At 40.0% G+C, this 18,924-nt stretch overlaps 2 protein-coding genes and 2 pseudogenes across 3 annotated transcripts; all 4 read left to right on the top strand.

Moving 5' to 3' along the window:
* LOC104735292 (pre-mRNA-splicing factor ATP-dependent RNA helicase DEAH7) lies at positions 1,310-10,146 on the top strand. 2 transcript variants are annotated; one of them, XM_019228247.1, is made up of 20 exons: positions 1,310-1,670; positions 1,805-1,916; positions 2,027-2,239; positions 2,514-2,551; positions 2,693-2,921; positions 3,087-3,254; positions 3,357-3,502; positions 3,698-3,798; positions 3,944-4,052; positions 4,382-4,559; positions 4,663-4,892; positions 4,972-5,148; positions 5,284-5,355; positions 5,440-5,616; positions 5,760-5,821; positions 5,916-6,068; positions 6,150-7,824; positions 7,969-8,030; positions 8,125-8,277; positions 8,359-10,146. In XM_019228247.1, the coding sequence occupies exons 1-20, from the start codon at positions 1,665-1,667 to the stop codon at positions 9,953-9,955; spliced, it is 5,658 nt and encodes a 1,885-aa protein (XP_019083792.1). In that variant the 5' UTR covers positions 1,310-1,664; the 3' UTR covers positions 9,956-10,146. The 2 variants fall into 2 exon arrangements, with proteins under 2 accessions (XP_019083792.1, XP_019083793.1); XM_019228248.1 differs by lacking the exons at positions 1,310-1,670; positions 1,805-1,916; positions 2,027-2,239; positions 2,514-2,551 and having other exon boundaries at positions 2,833-2,921; positions 3,031-3,254.
* Positions 10,190-11,034, top strand: LOC104709106 (annotated as a pseudogene).
* Positions 11,214-16,291, top strand: LOC104709107 (annotated as a pseudogene).
* LOC104705547 (polyubiquitin-like) lies at positions 16,194-18,742 on the top strand. The gene is made up of 2 exons (XM_010421562.2): positions 16,194-16,295; positions 16,757-18,742. The coding sequence occupies exon 2, from the start codon at positions 16,757-16,759 to the stop codon at positions 18,584-18,586; it is 1,830 nt and encodes a 609-aa protein (XP_010419864.1). The 5' UTR covers positions 16,194-16,295; the 3' UTR covers positions 18,587-18,742.

Consider the following 18,924-nt stretch of genomic DNA (forward strand, 5'->3'; position numbering starts at 1 on the left):
ACTATCTTTTTTAGTGTTTAACTTCATGCTGATATTGTCTTAAAGACAAAGCCTGACCCACATTCTTAAATCTAATGAGAACACAAGAAAAGCAACTTGGAACAATCTCTCTCTCTTACACTTGTGGTTCTCAGGAAGAGGAACGGCGATACAAACAACTTCACAAACCTAATTTTTTGTCGTGATTCAGGTCTGGCTTTTCATCTGTCTCCAGAAAAATAATGGAGACTGGTTTGAGGCGGTTATTCTCAACCGATAGTCTGGTTCATTTTCAACAACTGGTTCAACATTTGGTTCTATTTTAACTATGAGTTTGTAATTTATTTTCTTATCGGGCTTCCGAATTGGACTTAGGCATTTTAAATTGAAANAAAAAAAAAAAAAAAAAAAAAAAAAAAAAAAAAAAAAAAACACACAAGAAAAGCAGAAGGAACTTGTAAGAAAAAAGAAAAAAAACTGACCAAATTAAAGAACTCAACAGTTGGGTCATGGGTGCAATCTTTTGAAGAAGCAATTAAACGTTGTGTTCATTCAGCTAGTGGTTGATGAAAAGTTGTTCTTGAGCCCAAAATAGAAAAGAAACAAAAACTCAACAATTAAGAGACTTCAGAGTAATATTCATATCGATAATTTTAGCATATCGATTTCAGTCAAGTCATTTTTACAAATACCTGTCATATTTTCTCTACACTTTTAGTGAAGAAAATTCGGCAACTTGCTGTTTACCAAAAATTAACTGTAAGTCTCAAAACATTAAGTTATTCTGTGTTATACGATGCATCATCACCACTTATGTGCCAAACAAGTATGATTGCATATTTAACAATAGTTTGAACCCGATTGGTTTCATGGATCAAATGAGAAAAACTTTGGGTTTTGGTGAATAAATGAATGAGAACGAAACTTTCATCGACGTTGTGAAACAGAGGCTACAATTCTCTGTCTCAAATAACATGGGCTAGCTTTAAACATGTCATTTATGATTTATGATTATCCAAGCTTTGACGCAACTGCAAGCATGGCCTCTTCCAACCATTAAATCAAGATATTGCAAGTCTTGAACAACTTGTGGAGAGCAGCATCACTATCACTTTTCCAGCCTAGCTCAAGTAACGTTGCTGTCGATATAATATAACCAGCCTCATACAGTACTCTTATCGATAAAGTTGTGTTGAGACCAAAAAAAGGGAAAAAAAACATACGTCGGCGTAAGTGCGTTTATGGTAAAAGGCCCATGGGGAGAATAATAAAAAGGGCCCATTATGTAACAATCTTCTGAGTTTCTGATTCAAAAACTTATTTACAGTATAATAATAATCCCACGCGCGTGATGAAATCGCGTTAAGCGTGTGGTAACCTAACACCGGCGGTGATCCTTTTTTCCGATCGTGTTTCTAATCCCTCACATATCTTTCTCTCGAAACGACCGACTCTGGCGAGATAGATATTGATCCGGAAAGCTCTTCACGTTATCGAAATTGGAAAATTCAGATAGAAGCTTCTGGAATCACTCTGAAGAGTTGAAAGACCCGAATCCCTAAGAAACCAGGGGAGGTTATTGTTCTCATCAGAAGTTGTTGTCGAACGGCGAACGGTGGTTAATTTCCGGGTTTTTTTTTGCTGTGATTGTTGGAGCTTGAGCTGTATCCGTCCACTGAGTAATAATGGGGGTAAGTTTCTGTTTGCAATTGAATTTGTTGATTTTGCCAATTTCGGATTTTTAGGTTTTTTTTTTTTTTTTTTTGTTCGCGAGGAACTTACTCTTACTGTGTAACAAGCAATAATTGTATTGTTTTTGATATAGGTCGATCCATTCAAAACTACTGACACGTTAGAAACCGAGAAAGAAACCGGCACTGGTGTCCCTGTGAATGATAAATTGACCTTTACAGCTCCTGAAAGGAAGTCTCGCTTAGGTATGAATTCAAATTTGTACACTTTTTTTTGCAATCCAATTGTTGAAAGGATTCAGCTTGAATTGTTTTGGAACACTATATTAACTTATTAAAAATATACAAATTTGTAGGTTTGGATGTAAGGGCAATTGAGAAAAGGGAGAATGCCAAGACCCAGGGGGACTTTAAGGTCCCCAAGAAATCAACAATATCCTTTACATCATCTTTTGATGAAGAGGATAAATCTGATGCATCAGGATTAGATCATGGAGCAGAAACCACAACACATGGCCATTCCAGCAGACGGTATAGAGAGAAGTCTTCAAGATCTGAGACTGCACAAGGTATTTTTTTTTGTTTCTCATGACTATGTAGTTTGAGCAATCACTCTCAAGCTATAGATTACAGTGATTTCTTAGTTAGTCCATTATTTGATATAGTAATCCATTTAGCATCCTTAGCATGTGTGGATTACCTAGAGGAATATTGGTAAAGAGAAAATTTGCCTTTTATCCCTCTTTGTGAGCATAAGTACGATGTTGGAAACAATACCTTCAATCGTTTTCTTCTTAGCACATTGGTAATGACTTATGAGTTATGACATTTTTGTAATTGCAGAAAGTACCGTGACTACAGAGAATGCTGCAACTTCAGATGTAAGTCAATTCCATCCAAATAATGAAATCATTATTTTGCCTCGCGTTATCTATCTTTTTCGATGTACTTAACTGATCCTTAACACTACTTGCAACACGATTTTTAGTATTCTGATATTTTGTTCACCTTTCAAAATGAAGGTTTCCATGACTCCCAGGAGTTTATCTAGTACTTCTAGATACGAGAGAGCTGATAGCAATAGACGTCGAGATGAACATAGGCGTGACAGAAGTGAAACTCCACGGTCAAGACAGAGAAACACTTATGGTGAGATGGATCACTACCGAGGGAGGGAGTCTTATCGCCAAGGTGACCGAGACTATCATGGAGAAAAGCGTGGAAGATACAATAGCGATAGGAGGACTCCAGGTATGCAAGAGATTGTAGAATCTTATAAAGCTGTAAATTTGTGAGCTTGCTGACATTAATGTCACTACATTTATCTCCTTACAATTGTGTCTGTTTTTTTTGTTCCCAGAAGCATGATGAGTGTCACAAACACAACACTTATTGGGCCTTTTTTATGGAGTGCAGGTAGATCAGACTGGGATGATGGAAAATGGGAATGGGAAGATAGTCCTCACGGAGATAGAGACTCTAGTTACAGCAAGCGACATCAGCCTTCTCCATCACCCATGTTAGCTGCAGCTTCACCTGATGCTCGTTTAGCCTCCCCATGGCTGGATACACCACGTTCAATAAGTATGTTGTGTTTGAATTTTAATATTTGTAAGTTTGTTTTATTTATTTGCAACACGAGCAAAGACTAACAAGGAATATTACCATGTCCTTATTCTCACGCAGTGTCTTCTGCCTCTCCATGGGATATTGGTGCACCTTCTCCTGTTCCTATTCGGGCTTCTGGATCGTCTATCAGATCCTCAAGCTCTAGGTATGGTGGAAGATCAAATCAACCTGCTTACTCTAGGGAAGGTGATCTGACAAATGAGGTATGCATTCTTAAATGTCACTGTGCACCCATGGTCATGCCACTTGTTATTAGATAGATCTGAATTTCCGTTTTGTTTCCCCATGTCGTCTCAAGCTTGCTTGAAGAATATTGATGAGGATTATGGTTCTATTGCATTAGGAAAATTGTTTGGTTTTAATAATACTTTTGCTACATGTTGTTATGTCTTCTATAGGGGCATTTAGATGAGGATATATCGCAAGGAGCTGAAGAATTTAAACATGAGATCACAGAAACAATGCGTGAGGAGATGGATATTCAGTCAGATCGTGCATGGTAAGTATTATTTTTTACAGAGGCGGGAAACTTAATTTTTGTGAATCAATAATGTTTTATGAACTGAGCACTCTTCACATTAATTTGGCGAACCATCTCTAGATTTTATTAAGCTCGTATGAACTAGATGATTCTCATTTCACAGGTATGATACAGACGAAGGGAACTCACTGTTTGATGCGGACAGTGCATCCTTTTATCTTGGAGATGATGCTTCGCTACAGAAGAAGGAAGCTGAGCTGGCAAAGAGATTGGTATTTTTATCTATTTTAATTACGCACGCTTTATTATGTCCAACTTTTTATTTGACACTGCTTATATTTGATCTCTTATCTATGGCTAGGCTTTTCCTTGTCCTTTTTGCATATATTATCCAGTTTTATCTTATTCTAAGCATTAATCTTTTATCTTCTTTTACTGCTCTTGATTAAACATACTTAAGCTAGATTATGTAAGTTCAGATTATAGGTGCCATTTCGCATTGTTCAATTCACCAATCTTTCTTTTCCTGGCATTCTGACTTTTGCTGCTTAGAAATGTAGTATACTCATATGTTGAATGCTTTATAATGTTTGTAATTCAGGTCAGAAGGGATGGTAGCAAAATGTCACTTGCGCAGAGTAAAAAATATTCTCAGCTTAATGCGGATAATGCTCAGTGGGAAGACCGCCAGCTTCTCAGATCTGGAGCAGTTAGAGGCACAGAAGTGCAGACTGAGTTTGATAGCGAAGAAGAACGGAAAGCAATTCTTCTTGTACATGGTATGTAGACTACTACAATAGCTCAAAATTAACCATAAAACAAGGTTAAAGAGTAGTATAATGTAATATAGGAGGTAACATGCTATGTTTTGGATAATTGCAGATACGAAGCCTCCTTTCCTTGATGGAAGAGTCGTTTTTACAAAGCAAGCGGAGCCAGTAATGCCTATAAAGGATCCCACATCAGACATGGCAATAATTTCACGAAAAGGATCAGGTCTTGTCAAAGAAATTCGGGAGAAACAAAGTATGCATAAATCACGACAGCGGTTCTGGGAGCTTGCAGGTTCTAATCTTGGTAATATCCTTGGTGTTGAAAAATCAGCTGAGCAGGTAATGCCCCAAATGGTTTTTGGTTCTATATTGATAGTATGTTTGTTGGACACATTGTGACTCTGTGATCATCTTGCAGATTGATGCCGATACTGCTGTAGTTGGTGATGAAGGTGAAGTAGATTTTAAAGGTGAGGCTAAATTTGCACAACATATGAAGAAGGGAGAAGCTGTGAGTGATTTTGCCATGTCAAAGACCATGGCAGAGCAACGACAGTACCTCCCCATATTTTCTGTTAGAGATGAACTTTTGCAGGTTGGTGGTCTTTCCTTTTGAGGGTCTTGATATTTGGATTACATTATGCATTGTTATTAGGAAAACCTCAGGGGATTACTGTTTTTTGAATTTTATCTTTTCGTCTACTCATCTGCTTTTTGCTGTATTCTCTAGGTAATTAGAGAAAACCAGGTGATAGTGGTGGTTGGCGAAACTGGTTCGGGAAAGACCACTCAACTCACACAGGTTCCTCCCTTACTTTGGCTCCATAATCTAATGCACAGTTATATAACTATTAAAACACTGACTTAATTTGTTTCTTTTTGTTAGTATCTTCACGAGGACGGGTATACTATAAATGGTATAGTAGGCTGCACCCAACCAAGGCGTGTAGCAGCCATGAGTGTTGCAAAGAGAGTTAGTGAAGAGATGGAAACAGAGTTGGGTGATAAAGTGGGGTATGCGATTCGTTTTGAAGATGTAACTGGTCCAAACACTGTTATCAAGGTAAGGTGTTCTCAAGAAATGAACTGCTTTTTGCTTATTTTTGATGATTCTGGTTTAGTTGTCAGGTATCGTGCTTTTTGCATCTGCACTTCCTGAAAACACATTTTTTTTCTGAAACTCCATATTTTCCTCTGAAATTGTAGTACATGACCGATGGAGTGCTACTGAGAGAGACCCTGAAAGATTCCGACTTGGATAAGTATCGGTATGTATGCTCCAACCTTACCTCTGATAGATAATACTTAATAAACTGGGTTAAGTAGAATGCTGTGCTAATTCCTGTTGTGGATTCTGTATAGTGTGGTGGTGATGGATGAAGCCCATGAAAGGTCACTCAACACAGACGTCCTTTTTGGAATATTGAAAAAAGTTGTGGCTCGGCGTCGTGATTTCAAATTGATCGTCACGTCAGCAACCCTTAATGCTCAAAAGTTTTCCAATTTCTTTGGGAGGTAGGTTACCGTTATCATTTACATAAACCAAATCTAAATATTGAATTCTTATATGACCGTGTTTTTGCTTTGGTAATGCAGTGTTCCGGTATTCAACATTCCTGGGCGGACTTTCCCTGTCAACATTCTCTACTCTAAATCTCCTTGTGAAGACTATGTTGAAGCTGCTGTTAAACAAGTTATGACGATTCACATAACGAGCCCACCTGGGGACATTCTCATCTTTATGACTGGGCAAGATGAGATTGAAGCAGCGTGCTTTTCACTTAAGGAGAGAATGGAACAGCTCATTGCATCGTCCAACAGAGAAATCACAAACCTACTTATTCTCCCAATATACTCTCAGCTACCCGCTGACTTGCAGGCAAAGATTTTCCAGAAACCAGAAGATGGAGCCCGTAAATGCATTGTTGCCACCAATATTGCTGAAACATCACTGACAGTCGATGGAATATATTATGTGATTGACACGGGGTATGGAAAGATGAAGGTTTTTAATCCTAGAATGGGTATGGATGCTCTTCAAGTTTTCCCTATAAGTCGTGCAGCCTCTGATCAGCGTGCTGGGAGAGCTGGAAGGACAGGGCCGGGAACATGTTACAGGCTGTATACTGAGAGTGCTTATTTGAATGAAATGTTGCCAAGTCCCGTGCCAGAGATTCAGCGTACAAATCTGGGTAATGTTGTGCTGTTGTTGAAGTCGTTGAAAATAGACAACTTGTTAGATTTTGATTTCATGGATCCACCTCCACAAGAGAACATCCTCAACTCTATGTACCAGCTTTGGGTGTTGGGTGCTCTTAGCAATGTTGGAGGATTAACTGATCTCGGGTGGAAGATGGTGGAATTCCCATTGGATCCACCTCTTGCGAAGATGCTCTTAATGGGTGAACGGCTTGATTGCATAAACGAGGTTCTGACGATCGTGTCAATGCTTTCAGTACCTTCAGTGTTCTTCAGACCTAAAGAAAGAGCAGAAGAGAGTGATGCCGCAAGGGAGAAATTTTTTGTGCCAGAATCAGATCATTTAACGCTATTGAATGTATATCAACAGTGGAAAGAGCATGACTATAGAGGAGACTGGTGCAATGACCATTACCTACAAGTCAAGGGTCTGAGAAAAGCTAGAGAGGTAAGATCCCAGCTTCTGGATATCCTCAAGCAACTAAAGATACCACTCAAGTCATGTGGACCGGATTGGGATATTGTGAGAAAAGCCATCTGTTCAGCGTATTTCCACAACTCAGCCAGATTAAAAGGTGTTGGGGAGTATGTGAACTGTAGAACCGGGATGCCTTGCCATTTGCACCCGAGCAGTGCACTGTACGGTCTGGGATACACACCGGATTATGTGGTGTACCATGAACTGATCTTGACCACTAAGGAGTACATGCAGTGTGCTACATCGGTTGAGCCACATTGGCTTGCTGAGTTAGGCCCTATGTTCTTCTCGGTCAAAGACTCGGATACATCAATGTTGGAGCATAAGAAGAAGCAGAAGGAAGAGAAAACAGCGATGGAGGAAGAGATGGAGAAACTGAGAAGAGATCAGGCGGAGTCGGAAGTGAGAAGCAAAGAGAANCTTCACGAGGACGGGTATACTATAAATGGTATAGTAGGCTGCACCCAACCAAGGCGTGTAGCAGCCATGAGTGTTGCAAAGAGAGTTAGTGAAGAGATGGAAACCGAGTTGGGTGATAAAGTGGGGTATGCGATTCGTTTTGAAGATGTAACTGGTCCAAACACTGTTATCAAGGTAAGGTGTTCTCAAGAAATGAACTGCTTTTTGCTTATTTGTGATGATTCTGGTTTAGTTGTCAGGTATCGTGCTTTTTGCATCTGCACTTCCTGAGAACACATTTTTTTTTCTGAAACTCCATATTTTCCTCTGAAATTGTAGTACATGACCGATGGAGTGCTACTGAGAGAGACCCTGAAAGATTCCGACTTGGATAAGTATCGGTATGTATGCTCCAACCTTACCTCTGATAGATAATACTTAATAAACTGGGTTAAGTAGAATGCTGTGCTAATTCCTGTTGTGGATTCTGTATAGTGTGGTGGTGATGGATGAAGCCCATGAAAGGTCACTCAACACAGACGTCCTTTTTGGAATATTGAAAAAAGTTGTGGCTCGGCGTCGTGATTTCAAGTTGATCGTCACGTCAGCAACCCTTAATGCTCAAAAGTTTTCCAATTTCTTTGGGAGGTAGGTTACCGTTATCATTTACATAAACCAAATCTAAATATTGAATTCTTATATGACCGTGTTTTTGCTTTGGTAATGCAGTGTTCCGGTATTCAACATTCCTGGGCGGACTTTCCCTGTCAACATTCTCTACTCTAAATCTCCTTGTGAAGACTATGTTGAAGCTGCTGTTAAACAGGTTATGACGATTCACATAACGAGCCCACCTGGGGACATTCTCATCTTTATGACTGGGCAAGATGAGATTGAAGCAGCGTGCTTTTCACTTAAGGAGAGAATGGAACAGCTCATTGCATCGTCCAACAGAGAAATCACAAACCTACTTATTCTCCCAATATACTCTCAGCTACCCGCTGACTTGCAGGCAAAGATTTTCCAGAAACCAGAAGATGGAGCCCGTAAATGCATTGTTGCCACCAATATTGCTGAAACATCACTGACAGTCGATGGAATATATTATGTGATTGACACGGGGTATGGAAAGATGAAGGTTTTTAATCCTAGAATGGGTATGGATGCTCTTCAAGTTTTCCCTATAAGTCGTGCAGCCTCTGATCAGCGTGCTGGGAGAGCTGGAAGGACAGGGCCGGGAACATGTTACAGGCTGTATACTGAGAGTGCTTATTTGAATGAAATGTTGCCAAGTCCCGTGCCAGAGATTCAGCGTACAAATCTGGGTAATGTTGTGTTGTTGTTGAAGTCATTGAAAATAGACAACTTGTTAGATTTTGATTTCATGGATCCACCTCCACAAGAGAACATCCTCAACTCTATGTACCAGCTTTGGGTGTTGGGTGCTCTTAGCAATGTTGGAGGATTAACTGATCTCGGGTGGAAGATGGTGGAATTCCCATTGGATCCACCTCTTGCAAAGATGCTCTTAATGGGTGAACGGCTTGATTGCATAAACGAGGTTCTGACGATCGTGTCAATGCTTTCAGTACCTTCAGTGTTCTTCAGACCTAAAGAAAGAGCAGAAGAGAGTGATGCCGCAAGGGAGAAATTTTTTGTGCCAGAATCAGATCATTTAACGCTATTGAATGTATATCAACAGTGGAAAGAGCATGACTATAGAGGAGACTGGTGCAATGACCATTACCTACAAGTCAAGGGTCTGAGAAAAGCTAGAGAGGTAAGATCCCAGCTTCTGGATATCCTCAAGCAACTAAAAATACCACTCAAGTCATGTGGACCGGATTGGGATATTGTGAGAAAAGCCATCTGTTCAGCGTATTTCCACAACTCAGCCAGATTAAAAGGTGTTGGGGAGTATGTGAACTGTAGAACCGGGATGCCTTGCCATTTGCACCCGAGCAGTGCACTGTACGGTCTGGGATACACACCGGATTATGTGGTGTACCATGAACTGATCTTGACCACTAAGGAGTACATGCAGTGTGCTACATCGGTTGAGCCACATTGGCTAGCTGAGTTAGGGCCTATGTTCTTCTCGGTCAAAGACTCGGATACATCAATGTTGGAGCATAAGAAGAAGCAGAAGGAAGAGAAAACAGCGATGGAGGAAGAGATGGAGAAACTGAGAAGAGATCAGGCGGAGTCGGAAGTGAGAAGCAAAGAGAAAGAGAAAAGGAAAAGGGCAAAGCAGCAGCAACAGATTTCAGGTCCTGGCTTGAAGAAAGGAACTACTTACCTCAGGCCTAAGAAGTTTGGACTGTGACATTTGTAATGTAAAAACAGAGCGAAAACTTTACCGGAAAAGGAAAAAAAAAAGAGAAGAAAAGAAAAACAGCCAAAATAGAGCGAACTGTAATCACCTTGTGTCTGTAGTATATTTCTCAGTGAGAACAATCTTAATTGTTTGAAGCTTGTATTGAATTCTTTATCGCTAATTAGTTTAGTTGAAACCCATTTCAATTCTAATATCGCAAAGTTATGGACTGGATTGTCCTAAAACTACTCAATGTTTTCCAGTGCTCGGCTGTATAACTTATTCGCTTGTATTTTGCATGTATTTGATCTAAAGGGAAGAAATGGTTCTCAAACAGTCCCAGGAAGAAAGAAGAGAGACCCCGAGGACAATAGTGATGCTATGAACAAAATTCTTTGGAAGATGGTGAAAACACAAAAGGCTTTGGCTGGTGCAGAAAAGGAAGAACTGACTAGACTAAGAGAGCAAGTGAATGACTTGCAGACAAAATTATCGGAGAAAGAAGAGGTTTTTAAAGTCAATGGAAATTAATGTCAAAGGTACCAGGTAAACGATATGAAGCAACAAAACGATTGGTTGCTGAGAAGGAGATGTTGATTAAGTCTATGCAGTTACAATTATCGGACACGAAGGTAACCTTTTTCAATTATGTGTCTTTAGATATATCCTTTGTGTTTACTTGGAATCTGGTTTTAAACACAATGGAGAATACTCAGTCTGCGTCTGCACTTTATCTCACTTGTTAATAGCTTCCTTTCTCTGTTTCCACTAGATCAAACTTGCAGACAAGCAAGCTGCCCTTGAGAAGACTCAATGGGAAGCAAAGAAATCAGGGACGAAGGCAATCACGCTTCAAGAACAGCTAAATACTCTTGAAGGAGAAATCTCTACGTTCACACACACGGGTATTCGAAACTCTGGCGAAACCCGACAGGGATTATGATGCAAGACCATATGAATTTGATCATCTTCCATATCTTGTAAGTCAAAAACCACACTACCGATCATCTCTCTTTTTTTTTCTTTTTAACCGATCTAAAGCTGATGCGAATACATTAACAACAGGACGATGTACTTACTGTAGATGAAACTGAACATATAATATCAGATCGTCTTACAAAAATAGTTCGCACGTGCGGAATCCACTCACCTGTGTCAAAAATCCCGCGCCATAGCCTATCAATACGATGTCGGTTTGAAAGCCCAATAGTCATAAATAAAAAACTTCTTTCTTTGTTAATGGAAGGAAAAAAGTAAAAGTTCGGTAATGGCGAGCGAGAGACGAAGCAGCGGCGGAGACACTGTTGCGATCTCTGTCAGAAGCATTACCGGCGAATCGACGACCGTTCACGTTTCCTCCGACGAGACAATCCATGACCTTAAGATTGCCCTAAAATCCTCTTTCCCTCCCGCTTCTTTTTTTCCCAATTTCCATCTGTATTTCAAGGTAATGCTTATGATTACAAGTTTCGTTTTTTTTGTTTCTTCCTTATCAGACCCTTCTTGGGAAATATCGTTTACAATTCATAATTTCACCTTGGAATTGGCACCCCCAACATACCGATCTAAACCTGATTAAAGAAACCGGTTATTTAACCGGGAGCTCGACCGTGAAGAGGATTTTATCTTCGAAGGCCCGATAGTGCCGAGAAGCCCAGTTCCAAGGTGACGAACCGACATCCCAGCTCGCCCAGCGGCTGACCTAATAAGAAACAAGAAACTTTCCTAATCAGCTCGGCCGTGATATAGAAAGTGGATATATTCAATAGATCTAAGAAAACCTATAAATAGAAGGCAACCCCTTCGTTGTAAGATCATCCAGCAATTAATACAAAATTTTCTTTGTTCTTGAACAAAACCTAACTTATTTTCCAAGAGATTTCAATTCCTCTTTGCTTGTCTACTTTGATCCGATTTCTTAGAGAGATAGTGTTATTGAATTTGTTTTCCCCTTCAAACAAATTCATTGTGTGAAACTCAGTTTGTAGAGGATTCCGAAATATTCAACCTTGAAAGATGAAAACGCTAAAGCAGCTGAGAACCATCATTGTGTTGGGGAGAAACGAAAACGGGATCAAGAAGCGTGTCCATATGGGTTCTTTGATGGTGTTTTGGAGTTTGATTGTAAAGATGCATTTAAAGGTCAGAACACAGAGAAGCTTGCTGGGGTTTTGAAGTCTAGGAATTGCTTGACATCTCCAAGTTCTACAAAATGCTTGATGTCATGGGATACAAGAACTAGCTCTTTGTGTTCTTGTCAAGATTGGGTGAAGTTGTCTATGGAGACATTCGCGTTTTTGAATCTTTTTTCGTCTCTTATTCAATCACTTGGAGAGAAGTTGTATATAACCCGCTTGAAGGAATCTCTTTTCCGGTTAGCAATGTATGGAGTCCGTATTGGTATACAAGACGTTAAGAATCTCTCAGTTATATGCCCCAAGGTGATTTTTTCTATATCTTTTTTCAAGTATACTTACTTATTTTGTGACTAAATGTTTTTATATGTAACCGCAATGGTTGTTGTAGGTTGTGAAGGTTATCACTGATGACTTTGAAGCTGTGAACCATGAGAATGCTATAGTTATAGCTGATTATCCGGAGACAGATGTAAAACCAGGTCGTAAGAAAACTTCACTTGCAAAGGTCTTTAGTGCCATGAAAAAACGGGAGACTTCCTTTAAGTCTGAATTGTGGGAGTCAATCAAATCACTACTGGTAAAGAATAGAGGTGAGTGTGGAATAGCTATTTCCTTGGAGGACATGCTTAAATTTTCCAGCCAAGGTAGAGCTTTTGGTGGAAACAAACCTAGACAGGCTGGGAACGGCACTTCTTTCTCTGGTTCTCGTAAATCCCAGACTTTGTGTCATGACACAAATTCACTGCAACCATCGGAGATGGTCGAACATCTCAGGTAAGGTATTGGATCTAAAGGACAGGTTGTTCACGTTGAAGTTATTAATGCTAGAAAAGCTGCCTGCGTCGAAATGTTAGATGAGCTCTCAGAAACCACCAAGTCTGCCTTGAAACGAATTGGACTCAATAAATTTTACAGCCATCAGGCTGAAGCAATTTCAGCAGCCTTGTCTGGGAAGAATGTTGTGGTTGCAACTATGACTTCCAGTGGAAAATCTCTGCTACAATGTGCCAGTCTTTGAGGAATTGTGCAAAGACACAGATTCTTGTGCTTTGTACTTATTTCCGACCAAGGTTACTCATCTTGTCTCTTTTTCTTTTGAGTTTTTTATTATGCTCAAGAGATCTTATAACTTCTTAAAACTGCTATAATAGAAAGAGACTCTCTGTTTGTTTGAATAGGCGTTAGCTCAGGATCAGTTAAGATCATTGTCTGATTTGATAAAAGGACACGAAGCAAGCATAAACATGGGAGTGTACGATGGTGATACTCCTTATAAGGATAGAACAAGGCTGAGGAGTAATGCTAGACTGGTAATTTCTTATTGTCATTTCCCCCCTAATAGAATAGTGTTCCATTCACTCAGTCTCATCTGAATTCCGAATACAGAGTTCTCTAACTAACATTATTGGAATATATGCATGTAGCTGATCACAAATCCTGATATGTTACATATGTCAATTATGCCTCTCCATGGACAATTTAGCCGGATTTTATCTAACCTTAGGTAACACATCTTCCTATATATTTCCTCTCATTTTAAGTTTGACTAATTTCAGTGGAAGCATTGCAAGACATGAACTGGTTTAGAGAGGAACAAGCCAATATATCAATAATGATTTAAGTTCTAAGGTAATTATTTCAGGTATGTTGTGATCGATGAAGCCCATACTTACAAGGGACCATTTGGCTGCCACACAGCCCTTATATTGAGAAGACTTCGCCGCCTATGCTCCCATGGTGCAATACTGATCCCCTGGTATAGTCTTCATTACGAATTTCATCCATTTTTGAATTGATCTAACATATCTTACTTTCCAGTTTATGGTGCCAGTCCTTCCTTCATATTTTGCACTGCAACTTCTGCTAATCCTCGACAACATTGCATGGTAGGTCTACTTTAGCAATTATATGGATAAAATATTCGCATATCCAAATCTATCTTACTGGATCAGAACGTGATTTGCTGTTGGTGTAGGAGCTTGCAAACCTATCTGAGCTCGAGCTGATAGAAATTGATGGAAGTCCTTCCTCTGAAAAGCTTTTTGTCCTGTGTGGAATCCATCAGTTCTTCCAACAAGTGTATAATTCAGTTTCCTTGATTTTTTTTTTTGTAACCAATTCAAAAACTTTATTTACTCAAATTTTCCTTAATCTATTATATCACAGAAACCTGAAGAAAGTTCGAAATTCGTGAGTAGTAGTGAAGCTGCTGCCGGTAAACCATGGGGAGACATTGCAGGGAAACCATCTGGAGCTGCTGCCGATACACCATCAAGGTAATTTTTGAGTCATTGGCCTTGGTAACAAGAAATCAAAAATGTATTGTCATCTATAGCTAACAAGATATCATTTATTTTCTCTTTTAGAACTGAAATTCCATAAGGTGCAACTGATAACTTTTGAGTTTCAGTCTTTGTGTGAATTAGCAGACGTGGATTACTACACCAGGACTCGGGATTACACTGATATCCATTTAACTGGTGGTAAAACTGTAAGTATAAACGTTGGTGTTTCCTGTGTGATAGTTCTGAATCTTTGCGCAAAATTCATTACTAAGTTCATGTTTCAGGCTTACGCATTAAAGGCTCTTAAGAACCAATTTAATAAGACAACAGCACAAAGTAATGCATGTAGAGTGACAACAAAGTGGCTTGGATTTCTTCGTATCCGAAGAAAAAACGATGAAGTAATTGATGATGTTGAGCTTTCACTCCCAAGTTACTTTTACCAGTCACAGGTTTGTCTTTAACCTGAAGCCTCACACACTCACACTCTTACAGTCTTTCTGTTTACGCTGTGATTTTTAAGTCTGGTTTATGGATAATAAACAGGCTGTTTGGATTCAAGTGCCTGAGTCAGTAAAATCAGAAGTGGAGGGGAATAAGTTGTCATTCCGTGGTGGTTTACATGCCGCTTGTCACGCTCTTCTCCACGTTGTTCCACTATTTGTGCGTTGCAACTATTCAGACTTGGCTCCAGAATGTCCAAATCCGCAAGAGCAACGCTATTTCCCAGCGAGAATCTTACTATATGATCGTCATCGTGGAGGAACTGGCATCTCCGCCAAGGTAAATTGTGAAAGCAAAAAATCTCAAAAGATTTATTTGTTGAATTTTGGATGATAAGTAACTCTTGAACATTTCCGGCTCTGCAGATCCGTCCAATGTTCACGGAGCTTCTAGAAGCGGCTCTTGATCTCTTAAAGTCTTGCCGCTGCTCAGCTGAAAACAGGTTGCCCAAGTTGCGTTCAGAATTATGGTTGCCAAGGGTACAATGAGCTCATACATAAGGAAGCAGCCATCCTGATCATACAGGTAAACAACTAAAAAAAACTATTTTGGTTTCTTTCTCACTCTTTTCTATATATATATATATATATATTACCAAAAACTTATGAACACAAAGCCTGATCCTTGTTAAACAATAATATTGTGTTTAGGGAGTTTTGGAGTCGGAGAGATCATATTTCGGAGACCAAGATGAATCATCATGAGAGTTATGTGAAAAATCATTTAAATAGATTTGATAGGCAAACTGCTAATTGCAAAAGAGTTAGTGAGTAGTTTTGCATTCGATGCTGCTGAAGCTTTCGCTAGAGCACATATCAGTCAGTGTACATATAGCTATTTGACTTTGTATTGATCCATTGTAAAGCTTTCTCTGTTGAACTTTGTTTTTCTAGGGAGGGAGTTGAGACGGTCGATTCTAGCCATTTCATAACTCCTGAAAACATTGCAAGGCTAAAGCAGGCCAAAGAATTCAATCGAGTCCAGGTTACTCTTAGAAAACCATGTTCTTGAGGCTTGTCTTCATGTGATACTAAACAAAACTTTAAATTCCTTCAAAACAGTTGGATTACACGGCCCCTGCTCCTCCGAAAGAACTTCGGCTACATCAAATGAAAAAAAATAAATGTAAGTGAAATTTTAGTATTTATAATTTGTTAATGGTTCTCTTTGGGCCTTAATATTCATCGGCGCGTAGACTATATAATTTGGGCCCTATTCAAGAAGCTGCGTGTAAACAACGCTCAATACACGTCATAATACATACGTGTCTAGTTCTGAGTGGCTAATGCTTCACCGCCTCAACTTCCTCGTCCTCATCCTCTTCGATTATAAACTCTATTAAACACCCGACGACCTCTTTTATCTCTTTCACAATTCCTAAAACCTAATAATCATCAATCAAATCTCTCAATCGTGTTCAAGGTAAAAAAATTCTGAATCTCTAATACGATTTACTTGTTTCTTCTTCCGATCCCAATTGAGTCTCTGTTTTCTGAATTTGGTTCGATTTGGGTTTCACCGATAGATCCTCGATTAGGGTTTGTGTTTTTTTTTTCGCAGATCGAATTTGGTTTGATTTTTCTCAAAAGAAATTGAGTTTTGTAATCGATTGATAACGTGTTAATTCTACCCTAGGTTTGATAAATTAGTTTCTTGATCGAAATTTGATTCTTGTTTTGGATTTGATAAATTAGTTTCTTGATAGATCAATCTTTGTTTGTGAATTACTTGTCGTTGAATTTGATTTGATTTTTCTCAAATAAATTGAGTTTTGTATCAATTGATATAACGTGTTAATTTATCTAGATTTGGTAAATTAGTTTCTTGATCGAATTTGATTATTTGTTTTGGTATTTATCAATCACTCTGTTTGTGAATTACAGATGCAGATCTTTGTTAAGACTCTCACCGGAAAGACAATCACCCTCGAGGTGGAAAGCTCTGACACAATCGACAACGTCAAAGCCAAGATCCAGGATAAGGAAGGTATCCCTCCGGATCAGCAAAGGCTTATCTTTGCCGGTAAGCAGCTTGAAGATGGCCGTACCTTGGCTGACTATAACATCCAGAAGGAGTCGACCCTTCATCTTGTTCTCAGGCTTCGTGGTGGTATGCAAATCTTCGTCAAGACTCTTACCGGAAAGACCATTACTTTGGAGGTGGAGAGCTCTGACACCATCGACAACGTTAAAGCCAAAATCCAAGACAAGGAGGGTATCCCACCGGACCAGCAGAGGTTGATCTTTGCCGGTAAGCAGCTTGAAGACGGCAGGACTTTGGCTGACTACAACATTCAGAAGGAGTCTACACTTCACTTGGTCTTGCGTCTCCGTGGAGGTATGCAGATCTTCGTTAAGACTCTTACCGGAAAGACCATTACTTTGGAGGTGGAGAGCTCTGACACTATCGACAACGTTAAGGCCAAAATCCAAGACAAGGAGGGTATCCCACCGGACCAGCAGAGGTTGATCTTTGCCGGTAAGCAGCTTGAAGATGGCAGGACTTTGGCTGACTACAACATTCAGAAGGAGTCGACCCTTCATCTTGTTCTCAGGCTTCGTGGTGGTATGCAAATCTTCGTCAAGACTCTTACCGGAAAGACCATTACTTTGGAGGTGGAGAGCTCTGACACCATCGACAACGTTAAAGCCAAAATCCAAGACAAGGAGGGTATCCCACCGGACCAGCAGAGGTTGATCTTTGCCGGTAAGCAGCTTGAAGACGGCAGGACTTTGGCTGACTACAACATTCAGAAGGAGTCTACACTTCACTTGGTCTTGCGTCTCCGTGGAGGTATGCAGATCTTCGTTAAGACTCTTACCGGAAAGACTATTACTTTGGAGGTGGAGAGCTCTGACACTATCGACAACGTTAAGGCCAAAATCCAAGACAAGGAGGGTATCCCACCGGACCAGCAGAGGTTGATCTTTGCCGGTAAGCAGCTTGAAGATGGCAGGACTTTGGCTGACTACAACATTCAGAAGGAGTCAACCCTTCATCTTGTTCTCAGGCTTCGTGGTGGTATGCAAATCTTCGTCAAGACGTTGACTGGAAAGACTATTACTTTGGAGGTGGAGAGCTCTGACACTATCGACAATGTTAAGGCCAAAATCCAAGACAAGGAGGGTATCCCACCGGACCAGCAGAGGTTGATCTTTGCCGGTAAGCAGCTTGAAGATGGCAGGACTTTGGCTGACTACAACATTCAGAAGGAGTCAACCCTTCATCTTGTTCTCAGGCTTCGTGGTGGTATGCAAATCTTCGTCAAGACGTTGACTGGAAAGACTATTACTTTGGAGGTGGAGAGCTCTGACACTATCGACAATGTTAAGGCCAAGATCCAAGACAAGGAGGGTATCCCACCGGACCAGCAGAGGTTGATCTTCGCCGGAAAGCAACTTGAAGACGGCAGGACTTTGGCTGACTACAACATTCAGAAGGAGTCTACACTTCACTTGGTCTTGCGTCTCCGTGGAGGTATGCAGATTTTCGTCAAGACTCTCACAGGCAAGACCATCACCCTCGAGGTTGAGAGCTCCGACACCATTGATAACGTCAAGGCCAAGATCCAGGACAAGGAAGGTATCCCTCCGGACCAGCAGCGTCTCATCTTCGCTGGAAAGCAGCTTGAGGATGGTCGCACATTGGCTGACTACAACATCCAGAAAGAGTCGACCCTTCATCTTGTTCTCAGGCTCCGTGGTGGTTTTTAAACTCTGTTATGGTTTTACTCAAAAGTTTCTTTTAAAACTTGTGTATTTTGGGCGCTTGTAAAGCCCCCAAATAAATAATTGATGAACTATGTTTGTGGCTTTTTTTATTTCTCTTCTTTTTTTTTTAATGACAAATCGAATTAATGGAATTATATCCTTCTAAATCTAGTAAAGTTACGATGTGTTCCTCAAGTCAGCTTGTGTTGGTTATTATTATGAGATGTAAATTCTTGTAATGATGGATCTCTGTTTTTGGAGCACTGGTGTCTTCAAACTTCATTGGGTGGTTACGGGTTTTAATTCTTCTCGCCAAATGTTGGCTTCCTTATCAGATGTTA

This window comes from Camelina sativa, chromosome 8, assembly GCF_000633955.1.
Source record: "Camelina sativa cultivar DH55 chromosome 8, Cs, whole genome shotgun sequence".
NCBI classification, from domain to species: Eukaryota; Viridiplantae; Streptophyta; class Magnoliopsida; order Brassicales; family Brassicaceae; genus Camelina; species Camelina sativa.

What these genes read in the sequence shown, in the direction of transcription:
- LOC104705547 (XM_010421562.2), top strand. Translation starts at nt 16,757, where the DNA reads ATGCAGATCTTTGTTAAGACTCTCACCGGAAAGACAATCACCCTCGAG.